Source organism: Colossoma macropomum, unplaced genomic scaffold, assembly GCF_904425465.1.
Source record: "Colossoma macropomum unplaced genomic scaffold, Colossoma_macropomum, whole genome shotgun sequence".
NCBI lineage: Eukaryota > Metazoa > Chordata > Actinopteri > Characiformes > Serrasalmidae > Colossoma > Colossoma macropomum.
In genome coordinates, this window is record NW_023495635.1 from 35,550 (window position 1) to 54,506 (window position 18,957).

The 18,957-nt window shown below is 39.3% G+C and overlaps 1 protein-coding gene across 1 annotated transcript; it reads left to right on the forward strand.

Moving 5' to 3' along the window:
• The first annotated feature begins 3,945 nt into the window (after positions 1–3,945).
• LOC118802682 (tripartite motif-containing protein 35-like) lies at positions 3,946–17,510 on the forward strand. Its single transcript, XM_036563129.1, has 6 exons — positions 3,946–4,200; positions 5,599–5,694; positions 5,829–6,059; positions 13,876–13,898; positions 14,194–14,312; positions 16,972–17,510. The coding sequence occupies exons 1-6, from the start codon at positions 3,946–3,948 to the stop codon at positions 17,508–17,510; spliced, it is 1,263 nt and encodes a 420-aa protein (XP_036419022.1).
• Positions 17,511–18,957: the final 1,447 nt, after the last annotated feature.

The window sequence follows — 18,957 nt, forward strand, 5'->3', positions numbered from 1 at the left end:
CAGATTTTTAAAGCAGCTGCACTTTATTAATAATGAGAAAATATATAGATATTTGTTTGAATCCATTTGAAAATTTGCTTCCTCTTGCTGGTCCTGGATGGTCCTGCATTATCAGGGGATTAGTACTGCTGAACAAGGTCTCTGGGGAACTTCATCACTATCCTACAGTTTTTTAATAACTACTGAATTTACAAACCCAAGAGTATCACTCCCCAGGAGGATCAGGAGAGTCAGAACATTTTCCACTATTAGAAGAAATTTTTCCAGGGACAGTAACAGGAGTCTTCTTCTTGGTTAGATGTAATGTGAAAGTTAATAATAATTTGGTTTATATACACATCAATTAATATTCTGTATGAAAAGAGTATTTAGATTTACACTGTCCAGTTCTGAAATTCTCTCTTATTTCATCTTTACCTACTGCCAAGTGTATTTGACAAAGTGTGGGAAAGTGTCTGCTCATGATCCAAAATATACAAGCTCATAGTTAAGCACAGTGGAGGTAGTGTCAAGGCTTGGCCTTGAATGGCTGCTTCTGAAATGGGCAGCAGAATAAATTCAGAAGCCTTCAGGGACATTCTGTCTGCCAATTTACAGAGAAATGAGACTTTAACCCAATAGAGCATGCATTTCACTTCTTGAAGAGGAGACCGAAGGAGAAGTCCCCCCAAAACAAACAACAACTGAAAGAACCCAAATGTCTTCAGTGTATAACAAAAATAAATTGTATATGTATGTATTGTATGTGTATATCACTGCTGTCAGAACAAAACCTTGTATCTCCATTTTTGACATTTTTCAGTTTTTGAAATAATTTGAAAATGCCTGTTGCCCTTTACATTGTATGAATGGATCAAAATAAATGACCCCAAATGACTTGGAAAAATTCTGCTTCCATTAACTTACATTAAAAGTACAATATGTTTTTTCCTTCTCCTGTAAAGTTACCATTTTGGAGATAGAAGGTTTTGTTCCGACAGCAGCGATATGTATATATGTATTGCATAAAATTGGCTTTGCATTGTCAATAGATTGATGTACAAGACTGTAGGTCTTATATATCAGTAAGACACACACAGTCTTAAGCTTGAAGTTAAAGCTTAGTGATAATCGGCCGGAACAGAAACTACAAATGTAAGTTGGTATGCACGAAAGAGTTCCGCATGATTAAAGACTGTTCTGTTGGTTCTGTTTGTGTAAAATCAGTTCTAAGATAGATACATTGGGAAGCAGAAGCAGGGCTATTTTTGTAATCAAATGCCAAACATGCCATTGTTAGAATTGGTTAGAGTCTAAAAATCAATAACGGAGATGATCTTGGTTAGTGGAGGAATAAAGTGATATTTCCTGATAAAGGGAAACAGCCTCCAGTAGTAGCAGCTAGCTAAGACCTCAGGTGAGTAGAGCTGTCTAAAGACTGACCTGTTGCTGAATTAGTTATTCTGAGCAAATTTTCTCTTTCCCTCTCATCTGATGTCCTTATTCTACTGTCTGTACATCAACTACACGTGAGCTGGGTGTCATGTTTGTACTAAAGCAATTTAAATATTTAAAGAAAAGATTTAGAATCATAACACCAGCACCGAAAAGACCAGAAACCCAGGCATTTTCCAGCATTTTTTACAATTCTTTAATTGATCACTTTGCAGTCTTGACCCCTGATCAATAAACATCTGTAATCTAACATTAACAACTTATTGTTGTTAAATTTACCTGAACATTGTATGTAATGAAAACACAATATGATAATCAGAAATAAGTGGTTGTATTCTGTTCATAATATTCCACTTTTAAATTCAAAACATTATTTACAGCAAGTAAGCAAGCAATATCTACTTCTTAATATGCACTGATTACCTGGCTCAAGAATTAGAATAGAAAAACATGTGGACTAGCCCGAGGTTGCCAATTACTCGTTTGAGACCTCTGTATAAACTGTATAAAACTATTGGTCAATACATGTTCTTAGTTCACATAAATTTATATGGTAATATGGTTTTCCAACATTTATAATCTCATAAAGCCCCATATCGCCATTAACTTTAGCACTGAGAAATTACCCATTCTTTGGCACCTTTTTGCTCTGCTTAAACACAGTAAGGGGGCAAGTCTTTACAAATACTGTTAATTCTACTTCGTGAAAATGGGAAATTCACGGTCACCTGTGAGAGCAAGACCAGGTCAACACCGAGTCCAAATGAATGCAAGACAGAATCAAAACCGAAACTCAAGACCAGGTGTCAATTAGTCTTTAAATGAATGAATCCACCCATTGCCCACTTTGAATGAATCCAACCAATGCCCCCTCTGAATGAATCCACCCATTGCCCACTTTGAATGAATCCAACCAATGCCCCCTCTGAATGAATCCACCCATTGCCCACTTTGAATGAATCCAACCAATGCATGCTCTGAATGAATCCACCCAATGCCCGCTCTGAATGAACCCAACAAATGCCCACTCTGAATGAATCTAACCAATGCCCACTCTGAATGAATCCAACCAATGTCCACTCTGAATGAACCCAACCAATGTCTACTCTGAATTAACCCAACCAATGCCCCCTCTGAATGAACCCAACCAATGCCAACTCTGAATGAACCCAACAAATGCCCACTCTGAATGAATCTAACCAATGCCCACTCTGAATGAACCCAACCAATGTCTACTCTGAATTAACCCAACCAATGTCCACTCTGAATGAATCCGAACAATGTCTACTCTGAATGAATCCAACCAATGTCCACTCTGAAATAACCCAACCAATGCCCGCCCTGAATGAATCCATCCAATGCCCATTCTGAATGAACCCAACCAGTGCCTGTTCTACATGATTGCAATCATTGCCCACTCTAAATGAATGCAACCAATACCTGCTCTGAATAAATAACACCAATTCCTACTCCTATTGTCAGATAACACTCCACTTTACATTACTCATTTTCTACTCACAGTCCAGTGTATTTATTTTTTTCTTATTTTTTTCTTTTGTTGTCCTTTGTAAATTAGTTTCGTAAGTCATTTTACTCTAGCACAGTATCAGCAGCACCATTTTCAACAAAATCATTTTATACTTAATTATTAATCATTTTCTATCTCAGTAGTTTGTAATATTTGTTGTAGTTTATTTTCCAAAATAGCATATGTGCACTTAATATCTGTTTGAGGGGTATAAAGTGCACCTCTCAAACAGATATTAGCAGTGGCATACAGTCAGCACTGTCAGCACACCAGCAGACTGATATATGTGTGCTATGTGGGCATTCCTGTCCTTTTACCTGCACATATCAGCTGCCTCTGTGCAGCACTTTACTGCCAGGTTCAACGCCGTCCAGTCTGATTTTGGAAACCTGCTTCTCAGACTACTGTAAACTCCAACCTTCCTACCAAATATAACTAAACAATGTAGCTCCGACTAGCAATATTAAACTACTAACACTAACTAGCTAGTTCCTACTGTACAAGCCTTGCAACAACACCTAACCCTACTAGGAAAATATTACCAAAATTGGGCAATAGACATCAACATCAAAAAAGCCAATGTTATGAATAGAACAAACAATCAAACAAACAAACAAAAAACAGATTACACACATCAGTATTCCACTTCGGTGTATTCCACTTCGGTATCTTTGGTGGGATAACATTCCAACACACTGTGGAATATAACTACTTAGAACAGTTAACCCATTAAAATCCCAGGCTTATTACTTACTAATGTTCATTATTCAGTAACTACAGGGACTTCAGTGCAAACTGGTGGAGCTATTCTTAGGTTATAGAAGTGTGTAATAAAACTTTGGGTCCACCTTTTAAAAAGAGCAGAGAGAGAACAGAGAGAGGGACGAGCAGGGGTAGCGCAGGGCGTGCTACATTGGTGCCAAAACCCAGGAGGAGGACACCAACACACCGAGGGAGTCTCTGTGGCAGAACAAGAGGCCATCATGACCCTGGTCCATCTGCACCAGGCCGACTGGTGGGAGCTGCAGGCTGTCTTCCTAGATGCTGAAAAGCACTGGAAGCAGCTTGAGGACCAGCAGGTGGCAACCTGTCAGATGGTCAGGAGCCTGCTGGCGAAGCGGCAGCCCTCGGAGTACGTGGGGGCAAGAGCCCCCCTCTCACCACCCCTTAAGCCTCCAGTCCCAGCTCCAAGGAGGGCCAGAGCCCTTCTTCCCCCTCCCCTTCGGGAGCTCAGTTGGGTGATGGGAGAATGTGGTGTGCAAAAGAGGACTGAAGAGCTGAAAAGCTTTAGTGATAAAGGACTGAAAAGCCAACCTTACCCACTGAAAAGTTGCCAGCTTTGATTTGGTTGTTTGGTTTAGTTTTGTCTTAGCTTGGTGAGTGAACATTAAAGAAAACATTCTTCCTGCCTCCAGTATCCTCCTTGAGCCCAAGGGTAGCGAAGGGCGTGCCTCGGTGTTTTTGACATTTTATTTTCTATTTTAATAAATTCTATTTTATAAGTGTTTCACTCTTTTCTTGTTTGTTCCCCCAAATTTTGTTCACAAGACACTCCAATGGTCAATTCTGAATTCCTGCATGTTTGATGTGTAGATGTATAAAGCAAAAACTGCACATTTTACCGGTTGAATAAAAAAAAAATCTTGGGGAGAATAAAACAACCCTACAGTGAACTGGACTGAGCCCCGAATCTTTACACTGGCTTAAGACTGATCTTTAGACTGATTTAAGACTGAGATAACAAACAGTCAGAAGACGAAAATGAAAATTCTGCACGTGTTCAGCTCCTCCCTTTCAGTGCTCCTCCTCTCCTACACAGACTACCTGCTGGAGGAAACTGAACCTCACACTGTCCATCCTCAATCCATCTCCCTGACAGAGAGACACAAGCTCTGATCTAACAGCTTACATTATTAAACTATCTTTCTGAAGACAGTCAGATAAAAGACTACAGTGCTGAACACTGCTACTGCATTCAGTACAGAAATCTATAAACTGAAAGAGACACCTGGACAAGAGAAACCATTAGAAGGAGACCAGCAGCTGATGAAGAAAATGGAATCTAAAAGTTTTGAGTCTTTTCTAGAGAGCAGGAGTCAGAGATCTTCAGCAGGGTCTGAGGTGCTCTGCAGTCTGCACAATGAGAAACTCAAACTCTTCTGTCTGGATGATCAGCAGCCTGTGTGTGTGGTGTGTCATCTGTCAAAGACACATTACAATCACAAATGCTGTCCAATAAATGAAGCTGTGACTGATTTTAAGGTAGGAAAGTTGGTCTAACACCTTTTTGTAATAGTGAGTTCTGAAGTTTCTGAGTACCAGATTTTACTGTTTTGTATGTTGAACAGGTCAGATGAAGTCTGTCGGTGAGTGTGTTTTTCAGAGTTAATGTTACACCATAAGAGTTCATCTGAGATTCATTAGAATGATCAAATTAGAATAACTGTCTGCTGTTATTTTATTCACTATAAAATCAAACTTTCTATCTGAAGTCACTGAAAAGGCTGTTTGGGAGAGACAGCAAAGCTGACATTTTCTTCTGCACAGTTGCACTTCAAGGGACCCTGAAAATTCACATATGCAAAGTATTATACAGTGTGGAGAATGCACTCAGCTGAACTGCTATTTAATTTCAGAATAAACTCAAGTCTGCTTTGGAGCCTCTACAGAAGAACCTGAAAGTCTTAGAGGAAGCTAAACAAGACTATGACCAAACAGCAGCTCACATTAAGGTGAGACATCATCTTGAATTGTGAAACATGTTGCTGAGGTCATGTTTCTGATGAGTGTCCACTTCTCCTCTAGGTGGTAAATGCTTGTAGATCATCTGTTAGAGTTTGTGTTTCCTAATGGTCTCTCATTCCAGACGCAGGCCCAGCACACAGAGAGGCAGATAAAGGAGGAGTTTGAGAAGCTTCACCAGTTTCTAAGAGATGAAGAAGCAGCAAGGATAGCTGCACTGAAGGAGGAAGAGGAGCAGAAGAGTCAGATGATGAGGAGGAAGATTGAGGAGATGAATGGAGAAATATCATCTCTTTCAGACACAATCAGAAACATAGAGAAGGAAATGGAAGCTGAGGACGTTCTGTTCTTACAGGTGAGAATGTTTCTTTCTTTCTTTCTTTCTTTCTTTCTTTCTTTCTGTCACTTACACATAAAAAAACACTGCTTGTTTTTCTCTTTTGATGGAAGTCAGTGTCATTCCTTACCAACACGATTGCATTAAAAAAGAAAAGATAAGTTAAATGTTTTAATGTGGACCACTAGGATCACCATGAAGATCTTTAAAATCACAACAACCCACCATGTGACACTGTCAGCACTGGGTCCTATGTGTGCGTGATGTCAGTAAGGTATTTAAACATCCTTGTCAGAAGGAAAGATGTTGGCTAAAAGTGGCAGATATGAATGTTTTACCAGGGGTGGCAGGGAGTTCTATCAGGGTGGCACATTCACACAACACACAAGTCTGATTAGTACAGATTTATGTAGTGAACTATCCATACAACCCCCTGACCACTGAGCAAACATTTAACAAATGCAAAACATCAGCAACCATATTTTATCTTTTCTCATGTACTGTGTGTAAAATATCCTGTGACAGAGAAGGATAAGTGGTTGTGTGTGTGTGTGTGTGTCTGTGTGTGTGTGTGTGTGTGTGTGTGTGTGTGTGTGTGTGTTTCAAGCATGTCTAATAGGTCAGAAGTAATAGTTTGTAATATTAATTCATCTTTACTTCAGGTGTATTATACAGACTCAGCTAAATCTTATTACTTACCCTCTGATTTGGTGATTTAGGCTATCAAAATATCCTGTCTACAGTTCTACTGCTGGTAGCATTTTCTGATAAGGTGATTTAGGCTATCAAAATATCCTATCTTCAGTTTTCCTGCTGGTAGGGTTTTCTGATACGGTGATTTAGGCTATCAAAATATCTTACCTGTACCGCCTCAGCGGGCATGATGAAAATGTTTATGTATTGTTTATATCTTACCTTTGATGCCTTTATGTGTAGAAGTTGACATTAGCTTTGATATTTTGACATAGCCATTTTAGCATTTGTAGTAAATGAGAATTGTAAGTACCAAAATCACACAGCAAAGACTTTAAACACAAGCCAATGTTTTGTAAATTTGTCTTTGGTTTTGGAAATGGGTAGAAAATGACATACTCTACTCTGTTGCAGTCTCATTTTTAAAAGGCACATCTTTTGACCAAAGCTGGTGTGGCAGACTGGGCTATTTTAAATTCTTAAACTGTTCATTGTTTTTAAGTTCACTGTAATTTTGTGTTGGATTAACATGAACACATGTTTGTGCACTCATAAATACTAATTATTCTATATTTACTTTTTGAGTTAGTTAAACCTAAAATTCCGATGTAATTATACATTTTATTATCTAATCAAGAAACTTCGCCTGACAAAGTGACAATGGCCACCTTGCCAAACACTGAAGGAATAACCCTGAGTGTGAACATGGTCAACCACCAGCTCAGACCAGCACTCAGCAGCAAAGAGAGCGACAACTCACCCTTTTTGCCAGCAGCACAGGTCAGGTAGCTGAGTAATGCTAGCCCTCCACTAGAAGACTTTAAAAAAGACTTTTTAAAGACTAAAGTCTGACACCCTTTCACATCTAGAGATAAAGTTACAGTTTTTAGTCAGACTATGACTTTGCAAAGACTGGGGATCTTGCAAGGTCACTATTTCGCCAGGCAGAAGCTAGATTTTTTTGGACAATGCTAAATTGCCCCTAGATGTGAATGTGTGTGTATGAATGTATGTGTCTGCCCTGCGATGGACTGGTGACCTGTCCAGGGTGTATCCTGCCTTCCAACCGATGACTGCTGGGAAAATCAAAAAATTAACAATGCTTCTTCAATAATGCTATTTGCATGCATTTTCTCCCTTGCACTCTTTCTCTCCCTCTGTCTGTCGCACCACGTGCATGCACTCACCTGCTTGCTCTCAGGGGTGTGCTTTGCACATCACTATTTGCATGAGCCAAGACTTAAAACTTACGATCATACTAAACATGGTTGATTTTGTCGCAGCAAGACCAGAAAAGGTCTGACTTGACCTTACACTAAATGATCGAGATGACTTGAGCATGACACAACCCCAGCAAGACTCTCAGGACTTCATCGCGACATTGGAAATTTGTCTGCAACAGTGAAATCACTTGAAAAGCCATTTTGTTAATGCCGGCCTTACAACAAATAACTTTTCAAGTGATTTCGCTGTTGCAGATAAATTTCCAATGTTGGAATAAAAGCATGAGTTTTGCTAGAGTTGTGCTCGTGTCATCTCGATCGTTTAGTGTGAGGTGGTCAGGATGGCCGTCTTAAGAAGCTAGTTTGGAGCTAGACTGAAGCATGCTGGTTTAGCCAGCAACATAACGAGTAGTCCAAATAAAAAATTAAATATAGGGTTTGCATTTTACAATCTTAATATGTTAATTGTGCTGATAAACTCTCAGCTAGCTACATTTTTGCCATAGCAATGTTATTTGTTAGCCTATAGCATGTGTGCTGCATACCTGAACATCTCAAGAAGTCAAAGTTACTCTGGTTCTCTGGGCTGTCTAGCGTCTCATACAGAGATAAACAGATCGGTTAAATCTATGGCTGAACCACAGCACACAGCAACAATTAATAAGCAGCGACTGGAGGGTTGAGAAAATAACACGGAGCTTGGCAGATTTTGATTGCCCATTATTCAGTGACAGCGCTCACAGAGAACAAATAAAATTTCATATAGAAAAATGAGGCATAATAACCTGTCCCTATTTGAATGGGTGGCCTGTGATACTGTGGCTGCGCCCCTGATTGGACTACTGTGTTATCATAATGGACTGTTTCTGTTTTAATCTCATGAATGGAGCAAAGTGAAAAAAAAAAAAATCATCTGAAACTACTAAGGTCCAGACCTTGGTGTCCTCATACCTAGTTGCGGCCATGTCTGTACCACTGCAGAGTAGAAGGAAAAGTATTTATCTGCTTGTAAATTGGGGGCGGCATGGTGGCGTCACAGTGGCGCTGTTGCCTCAAAGCAAGAAGGGCCCGGGTTCGATTCCCCGGCCGGGCGACCAGGGTCCTTTCTGTATGGAGTTGGCGTGTTCTCCCCGTGTCTGAGTGGGTTTCCTCCCACAGTCCAAAGACATGCAGTCAGGCCAATTAGACATGGTAAATTGCCCCTAGGTGTGAATGTGTATGTCTGTCTGTCTTCCCTGTGATGGACTGGCGACCTGTCCAGGGTGTATCCTGCCTTCCGCCCGATGCAGGAGGTGCTCTAGCACCCCCTGCGACCCAGAAGGAGAAGCGGCTTTGAAGATGTATGTGTGTGTGTGTGTGTGTGTATGTGTGCTTGTAAATTTCCACCAGGTGCATGATGGGGAATAATCTCAAAAATCTAGTTGCAGTCTTGCAAATAGTGACACTGCAAGATTCCTAGTCTTTGCAAAATCATAGTCTGTGACTAAAACTGACATTTTCCTTAGATGTGAGAGGGTGTCAGACTTTAGTCTTCCAAAAGTTTTTTCAAAGTCTTGTCAAAGTCTTCTAGTGCATGGTTAGCATAAGGCCTGCATAAAACACAAGTGAAAACACGTTGATGGTGAGTAAAACAAATGGAAAGAAAGACCAGGAGCCAATGGGAAATAAATAAGTTTTACCCATCAAGATCATGTAAACAAAACAAACATGTTACTGTATTTCATTTAAACAACACAGCTTACTGAGTTTCAATCAGTTACATGTGTTGAGTAACTTTAATGAGAGATAAACGATTAAAAACCAACAGCAGTGCAGTTTCATTTTTGAATGTGTGTGGTTTCAAAGTTGCCATGGCAACAGACTAAACTAAACTGCATTACGTTGATTCAACTGCCAATTTGAGTGTACGAAATCATCAAAAACATTCCCTTTATTTAAAATAGTTGTGTAATACATGGGATGTATTTAAAATTATGCTGTTTTCATTTACAACCCCAATTCCAAAATTTTTTTTTACATTTTACACAGCACCCCAACTATTTTGGAATTTGGGTTATATTTGAGTTAAACCAAAATGTGGGATTGAAAATTAAAGTTTTTAATCATTTTGTGCCCTTTTATCTTAATCCCTCTGAGACAGAAGCACTGCAGTTGGTAAAGGTGAGTGAAGTTGTCATTTAGTGAAAATGGCTAGAAAATATATTAAAACAGAACTAATTGTTTTATCCATCAGTTATTTTGTAAAGTTACCGTAAGGCTTGGTTAACTTTAATCCAAATATGGAAAATCACATAACATTAGCCTGCTGGTGTTAGCTAGCTAGCAGCCCAACCTTAGTTTTGGTTTGCTGGGAGACCAATATTTTAAGTGTCATTTGGCTGGTTAAAATTGTGCCTTTATGGGCAAAGACTGTATTATGTAAGAAGAAGAGTGTACGTACAGTGTAATTGGTGTTGGGCTACATTTTAAAGTTAAATGCTTTTAGTGTAGCTAGCTAGATAATGCTGGCTGACCTAAATATTAGCTGGTAGCTAACGCTACTCATACATCTTTTGCCCTACTGAACATTACCTCTAATGTTTATGCACAGTTTGCTTTTGTGTTTTGTTCTTTGGGAGCTTCATGAAGGGAGTTTGCTAAAAAGAAATACAAGTTTTCTTTTCTTTTATTATAAAGGTGGTTGATGAACTCTGATGTAATGCTAACAAGCTAGCTTGCTAGTTTGACTTGCTATGGCTCTGTCCCAAACTGCACAACCGTCTAAGCGTTGGCCCTGTCATCAGGAGATCATGAGTTCAATCCCTGGTGATGCTACAGCCGGGTGTCCAAGAGAGCACAATTGGCCTCCCTCTCCCTGGGTGGGTAAGATGCCCCCCATCACACAATGTGATGCTAGACAGCGCAGGTGTCTGTTAGCTGATGTAACAGATCTGGCGGCTCGCTCTCTGCCTTGTAATCTTTTTTTTAGCCTTCTTTTACTCTTTTTGTCTCTCTTTTTTCTTTTGTTTTCTTTTGTTCTTTGCTTCTATTTCACTCACAAACAAACTTTCACCTTTCTCATTTCCCTTCTTGTAATTTTCATTTTCTCTCCATCTCTTTCTTGTGTTATTTTCTATGTTCATTCTCTATATTCTATTTTCTTCTCTCTTTCTTTTTTTACCCTCTTTTCTTTTTAATGCCCTGTCAGGAGATGTATATTCAAGTGTTCCCCTGTTGGGTCTCTCCTGATCTTCCCTTATTTATTGTTTCAGTATAGCGCATCAAACTGGCAATGTAGCTGACACATGTTGACCATTTTTATTCTGTTAATGAATCTAGACTTAACTAGAAATGAAGAAATAAAGGAGTTCTCTATGACATTGAGTTGATAAGTAAACTTCAAGCCAATCAGGATACCAGACAATGAATATTTAGTCTGACTAGACGCCAGACAAACCTATCAAGTCCCTGATTCTACCTTGAAGGGGGTTGTCCTTAAAACCGATCAAACAAAGACGCCAAAGGCTGAGAGTCAGTTAAAGTTTGGAAGAAAAAGAAGAAGAGAATACTGACCGACCCAAGAAAGTGCCAGTCTATGCTAGAAAATCTGGGCCTTATTCACCAACTGTTCTTAAGAAGAAATGTCTTTTTAAAACCCACTTAGGCAGTTTTCACAAAGATTCTGACATTCACCAGTGTTTTTTTATTTGAGATTTATTCTTAGGCAAGAACAGAATCCACACACTCAAGAGCTCAAAGGGGGTTTAAACAAACATTATGAATCTGATGTAGACACCATCAAGAGCCACACAGCAATGTAGCGAGCGCACTAAAGAACTTTGCGTGACCGACCTGACGTCCTGTCATCATCACCTGTGTGGGCTGCATTATCTTATACCTGACAATGATTGGTTTGAAGAAGAGCGTGCGCCTGGTGTCATCCTGTTGTCAATTCTGGGTGGGAGTGTTCGCTGCATCACCTGCTGAACATCAAAGAACCGCCGCTGCACCATGCCCCTGGAGCTCCAGTCTATGCCCAGTCGCTGTACACGACCCTGCCGCCTCTTCCCCCTCTGGAGTCAACGCCATTTGAGAAAGTTAAATCTTGACAGTGACAGCGGGACTGAACCTGTTGGGGAAGGAGAGGATCATTTCTGCTTATGAGACGTGTGGTGGCGTTAATTAAGTGCCTGCTGCCGGCAGACGTTCTAAAACGCCTGGCGGTGCCTCGCGTTTAACTGATGGCGAAAAGAAAACCCATAACTGCCACTCTGGATGGCGTGTTTAAACATAGCGTGATGAATTCTGATTCTCTTGGCTTGCCATACTATAGGAGGGAGGCTACCCAGCTGGAGCAGGACACACCTCGACGCAGACGGGCTCCGGATGAGATCTTTGGCCCAGTATGGCTGTGGTTTCTTTGCTGCTCAGTTAGGCAAGGGTTAGATCCCCCCTTTCATACTCCCTGCTGCAGTATTCCGGGGTTAGTTTTCTTTGAGTCCCGTTTGCCTAACTCTTCTGTTCGGTTTTGTTTTGTTTCTTTCTTTCATTGGCCCAGTATTTTAAGCACCTTACTCATTTGTAAACACCATTAAGTGAATAAAAACGCTGTTTGATTGAAACCCTGCTTTGTGTGTTTGTGTGTGTGAATAATGACATAAGACCGGAATAAGTTCTCTGACAGCGAGTTCACCTTTTCTCACAGTAGACACTAAAGCACAGCACTGTGTAGGAAGTGGTAGCTGATACCTTTTGGCACCACGTAGATCCACCTTGATGGCTGGTCCCAGGTTGAGGAAGCTTTATGTGTAGGGGTGTGAGTGTGGTTTTTGTAAATCAGAAAACAAACATAAATATTGGGTACAAAATGTGCTGTTTACAAAAATTAATAATTTATAAAGAACTACATGTTAATAGAACAATCTGGATATTTTTTACTTTTACTAATTCTTTTAAAAAAAGTGCTAAGATACAGAATAAAGTGAAAGGTGAATTTAATGCCACAGTGCAGATTCCAACAGGGGGTGCTCTAAGCACACACAGTGATAACACACTTGGCAAACTGAGTCATTAACTGAGGACTAGCTTGTCTGTTAGCATAGTGCTAATATAGTAACACTCAGATGTGAACAGTGTCTCCCAGAAAAGGAACTTAAACTGTAGCAAAAACAAACAGCAGTAAAATAAACCAAATAACTGACACTGTAATCTGCACAACTGTTAGCAAAGTCAATCAGAGACAAAGTAGAATTGGCAACATCACACTAATTAACACTGACTTTAGCAGAGTCAGCACATTTCTCAGTGAACAACACAAGAAGGTCACATAAATGATTATTACAGTGTGACGTACAGTTTCATTAATGCACACAGAGCCCACTCCAATAACTGATTTTATTCATTTCTTTACTTACTTATTTTGTAAATTAAGACAAAAGAAATGAGCAGATCTTCTGACTCTGTATCTGATCATCAGTGGAGCCTCTCCTGGATCCTCTGAACATTCCGGCTCTGCTGCCTTATTATCCATAAACGTGCTGCTTGTTGTGTTAATTTGGCTCTGGTTCTGTTGTTGGTGGTTCTCCTGTAATTCTTAGCTGTGTTTCCAAGTGAGCCTCGTTTTCACCTGCATTTGTTTGTTGATGACTGGTTGATGGATTTGTTTGCGTTTTGCTTGTCGGTCTAGTTTCTGATCCCTGCCTCTCAAAATTCATCCAGTCAAACTACTTTATCAACATCTGACTGATTAGATTTATTTCTAAATAACAAACTAATGAATTTTATTAAGTAGTTATTTAGAAGGTAAAGATTTATTGAACATTAAATGATAGATAACGTCACTAACTTGGCTGTTTGCTGGTGTTTGTGTGTTTCATATGAAAAACACCTGAAAAGTCTCTTCACTTTTAACTACAATGTTCTTTTTGTTTCCCTCTCAGAACTTCAAGTCTACAGAGAAACAGTGAGTAAATGTCAGATCACACATTTTATCTAATGTTAAAGTCATTATTCCATTTAAATCTACAGTATATTGTATTTATTGTAAATATGAGTGTATTATAATGAAATGAAGGTGAATAAGGATTGTGTGTTAATGTTGTAGTGATGAGAACAGTAGCAGAAATATTTATTTAACAGAAACAACAGAATTATTGACTCCAGACAATAAATGTCATAAAATATTGATATTTAGTCAAATAAATTACAGGCTGTAAAGTTTCTACAGTGATATATTTCACACAATCTTCTATTTTCAGAGCTCAGCTCAAACCAAAGGATCCAGAGAAGACATCAGGAGCTCTGATCAATGTAGTGAAACACCTTTCCAACCTGAAGTTCAGAGTGTGGGAGAACATGCAGGAGATTCTCCAGTACAGTAAGTTCTGTTTCTCTTAGGGTTGATCTCTCACACACAGTCTGCTTCTGCACTAATGAGACACTGTTTATAAACTATTCGTAACATGTTATCATATTGTCTTTATTCAGGGTGTAAAAAGGACACTGAAACTGTACTTAAGTGAAAGTATGAATACTGTACTGTGCAGAAATCTCACTCAATCAAACTAAAATGTAAATGATTTAAAAGTATTTTTAAAATATCTTCTCATCTTTTCATCTTACATTTAAGTATACTTTCATATCAAGTAATTTCTAGATCTTGTTGTTGTATTACTAATCACATTAAAACAAAAATATTACTTATTAAATTGAAATTGAGGCAAATATCAATTTATGTCTTAATAATAAAACAAACACTTCAAATGGCAATTTTGTTCCTTAATTGAATAGGTCTTGTGATTACCTTAATTACATAGTTTTTAATTACAAATCCATAGCCTTTAACATTATATATAAGATTGTGTATTTTTAATGTTTATTATTTAATTGTTTAGTGTAAATGATTTTTGGTCATGACAGAGCAGATCAGGTGAAGATGTACAAACTCATCTTCAGCTCTAAATGTTTCCTAATTCTAGATAACGATCACTACAACTATAAAAACAAGAAAATAATATATTTGAATCAGTTTTCTAAAGTGGGCTTTTGTCCAGTGTCTACGGGGACTTTACTCCAAATATCTATGTTTACGTTTTCAGATCAGAATAAAAAAAATATAGATTTATTCCATGCAAAACAATGTACTGTTTTCTGCAAAGTTTTCCACTATAATCATGTATTTTGTTTTTATATATCATATTTCTGTATTTAAAAGAAAGTGTCTTTAAAAATATCCACCAGGAATCAGTATCAAGTCAGTGAGTGTGAAAATGTTAATGGATATTCAGCTCTGTGAGTGAATCACTACAGAAAAATGCTGCACTCAGATTAGATCTGTCACTGGACTACAGTATCTCGCAAAAGTGAGTACACCCCTCATATTTCTGCAAACATTTTATTATATCTTTTCATGGGACAACACTGTAGAAATGAAACTTGGATATAACTTAAAGTAGTCAGTGTACAGCTTATATAGCAGTATAGATTTACTGTCCTCTGAAAATAACTCAACACACAGCCATTAATGTAAATAGCTGGCAACACAAGTGAGTACACCTCACAGTGAACATGTCCAAATTGTGCCCGATTGTCTCGTTGTCCCTCCCTGGTGTCATGTGAGATGAGTCTCTGAGGATGTGAGAAATAGAATTGTTGCTCTCCACAAAGATGGCCTAGGCTATAAGAAGATTGCTAACAACCTAAAACTGAGCTATATCACGGTGACCAAGGTCATACAGTGGTTTTCCAGGACAGGTTCCACTCGGAACAGGACTTGCCAGAGTCGACCAAAGAAGTTGAGTCCACGTGTTCAGCATCATATCCAGAGGTTGGCTTCAAAAAATAGATGCATGAGTGCTGCCTGCTATGCTGCAGAGGTTGAAGAAGTGGGAGGTCAGCCTGTCAGTGCTCAGACCATACGCCGCAAAATGCATCAACTCGGTCTGCATGGCCGTCGTCCCAGAAGGAAGCCTCTTCTGAGGCTGACACACAAGAAAGCCCTCAAACAGTTTGCTGAAGACAAGCAGTCCAAGAATATAGATTACTGGAACCATGTCCTGTGGTCTGACGAAACCAAGATAAACTTGTTTGGCTCAGATGGTGTCCAGCATGTGTAGTGGCACCCTGGTGAAGAATACCTACAAGTCTCTTGCCTACAGTCAAGCATGGTGGTGGTAGCATCATGGTCTTTGGCTGCATGAGTGCAGCATGAATCCAACATGTACTGTGACATTCTGAAGCAGAGCATGATCCCCTTCCTTTGGAAAATGCGCCGCATGGCAGTTTTCCAACACGATAACGACCCCAAACACACCTCCAAGATGACAGCTGCCTTGCTCAGGAAGCTGAAGGTAAAGGTGATGGACTGGCCAAGTATGTCTCCAGACCTAAACCCAATTGAGCGCCTGGGGGGCATGCTCAAGCGGAAGGAGGAGGAGCGCAAGGTGTCTCACATCCACCAGCTCCGTGATGTCATTATGGAGGAGTGGAAGAGGATCCCAGTAGCAACCTGTGCAGCTCTGGTGAATTCCATGCCCAAGAGAGTTAAGGTAGTTCTAGAAAATAGTGGTGGTCACACAAAATATTGACACTTTGAGCACAATTTGGACATGTTCACTGTGAGGTGCACTCACTTGTGTTGCCAGCTATTTAGACATTAATGGCTGTGTGTTGAGTTATTTACAGAGGACAGTAAATCTATACTGCTATACAAGCTGTACACTGATTACTTTAAGTAATATCCAAGTTTCATTTCTACAGTGTTGTCCCATGAAAAGATATAATAAAATATTTGCAGCAATGTGAGGGGTGTACTCACTTTTGTGAGATACTGTATAATGACCATTCACGACTGAAAATACACTTTAGTGCTGCACTGAACTGAACACCAACATTTAGTCCAGCATTAAAGTTAATCTGTATTCTGGAATCGACCTCTAAAGCTGTTTTACTCACAGTAAAGAAAATAGTCTGTAGAGGTAAAACATTTACAGAAATGAGAGAAAAACATGATGTTTCATTGTGTTCTCTCTCCTCAGCCCCTGTTACTCTGGACCCCAACACTGTACATCCAGACCTCCACCTGTCTGATGATCTCACTGCTGTAGAAAACAGGAACCAGAGATCATCACTTCCTGATAATCCAGAGAGATTTGATAAATGGGAGTGTGTTCTGGGTTCTGAGGGTTTTAAATCAGGGACACACTGCTGGGACGTCCAGGTTAGAGACAGTGATGACTGGGCACTGGGTGTGATACCAGAGTGTGTAACAAGAAAAGGAGAATCTTTCTGGGGTTCAGTGTGGAGTCTTTATTATTTTTTGGGTGAATACTGGATACGTTGCCCAGGACAACCAGGTTATTCCCTCCCGCTTAAAAAGAAGCTGCAGAGGGTCAGAGTGCAGCTGGACTGGGACAGGGGGAAAGTGACCTTCACTGATCTTCTAACCAACAAACACCTGCACACTATAACACACACTTTCACTGAGAGAGTTTTACCACTTTTCTGGAACTGGTCTGATCATCCTCTGAGGATCTTACCAGTGATGATGTCAGTAACAGTGGAACAGCACAGTTAAAGTTGATGCTGCTTAGAATGAACATTTATACAGGTAGTGAGTGTCTGAATTATGATCATAAGAATATGTCACTATATTTATATTTTAAATAATGTGTTTGTATCATTCCATCCTAACATGTCTGTGTGGAAGTAAAATGCTGGTTTAAAGTGTCATAGAGTGACTCCTGATATCATTACAACATTAGAAATGTTATTTGAGTGAGATTTCACTCATTTTCAGTGTAGATTTTATTTCTCTATCATCCTGCATTTTTCTCCATCATTAGATCTTTAAAACTCTGCTTTGGTTCAGAGATTAATAGTTTACTGTGTGAAATAAACTGCATTATATTATAAACTGAATGCATGTTGCATATTGAATATTATCCCACAGCATCATGTAAAGATCATCCAGCAGATCAAATGGAGGAGATCTGTCTAAAGGAGTGACCAACACACTCAGAGAGACAGACTGACCCAACACACAGTGTAATAACACAAATATTACACAAACTCATAATGTAATAAACTGCTGATAACGTAATAAAATCCTCACCCAATAGTATAATAACACTTTAACACATAATGTAGTATATATATAATATAATAATCTGTAAGCTCAATAATTACTTGTAATAGTTACTATCGAAACAGTAATGTTTTATATATGAAATTGCATGTTCTTTAACTTAAGTGGTAACCAAGCAGGGATGTTTGAAGTTTTGTAAAACTGTCTCAATGGTGATTACACGTTAAATAGACTCATCTGGCTGTGCTTGTTTTCAAGTTTCGTCAGTCAACAATAGGTCACTCTGAGAACATAGCTTAAAGACCTGAACCAAGTGAGCCAGTGTTGACTGCAAGCCATCCACCACAGATGACTGCCTCCATGGCCCTGTGAAACTGCATTCTGATGTCACCAGCCACTGCTGAGAGCAGACCCTGGAGAGACCACGGGACAACAAAAAATCATCTGGGATGCTTTCTTTGCAACCCGCACAGCTGTGCGACTCTCCTCAAGTCCCAAGGCTGCAAGACACTTTCACTTCTTCATTAGGCTCAGCTGCTGTGTCACTTTTTTCCTATTTTTTAATCTAAATTTAGGTTATTCATTACATTATTGTTGGTATTATTCTGCTTGCTGCTCAAAAGCCATATGATAATTTTGAATCTCAGCTAATTACAGTATGTTTGTTTGGTGAATTCACAACCTCCGGTTTCTCTTCATGACTGTCTAATATTTAGTGCCTATGTACTTCTTGTAATCTATCATTAAGAACTCCTACCCTTCTATCAATAAATTACCCTTTATTAAAGTCGTCACTGGTGGTCCTGTGCATGTAATTACCACAATTTGATAAAATCTGATCCCTGACCGTGGACAAACCCTAACCTGAGATTAATGAAAAATATCTGCGTTTTTATGGTAAGTGGGAAAACATGACACACCTCTGCTGCAGTCCAAC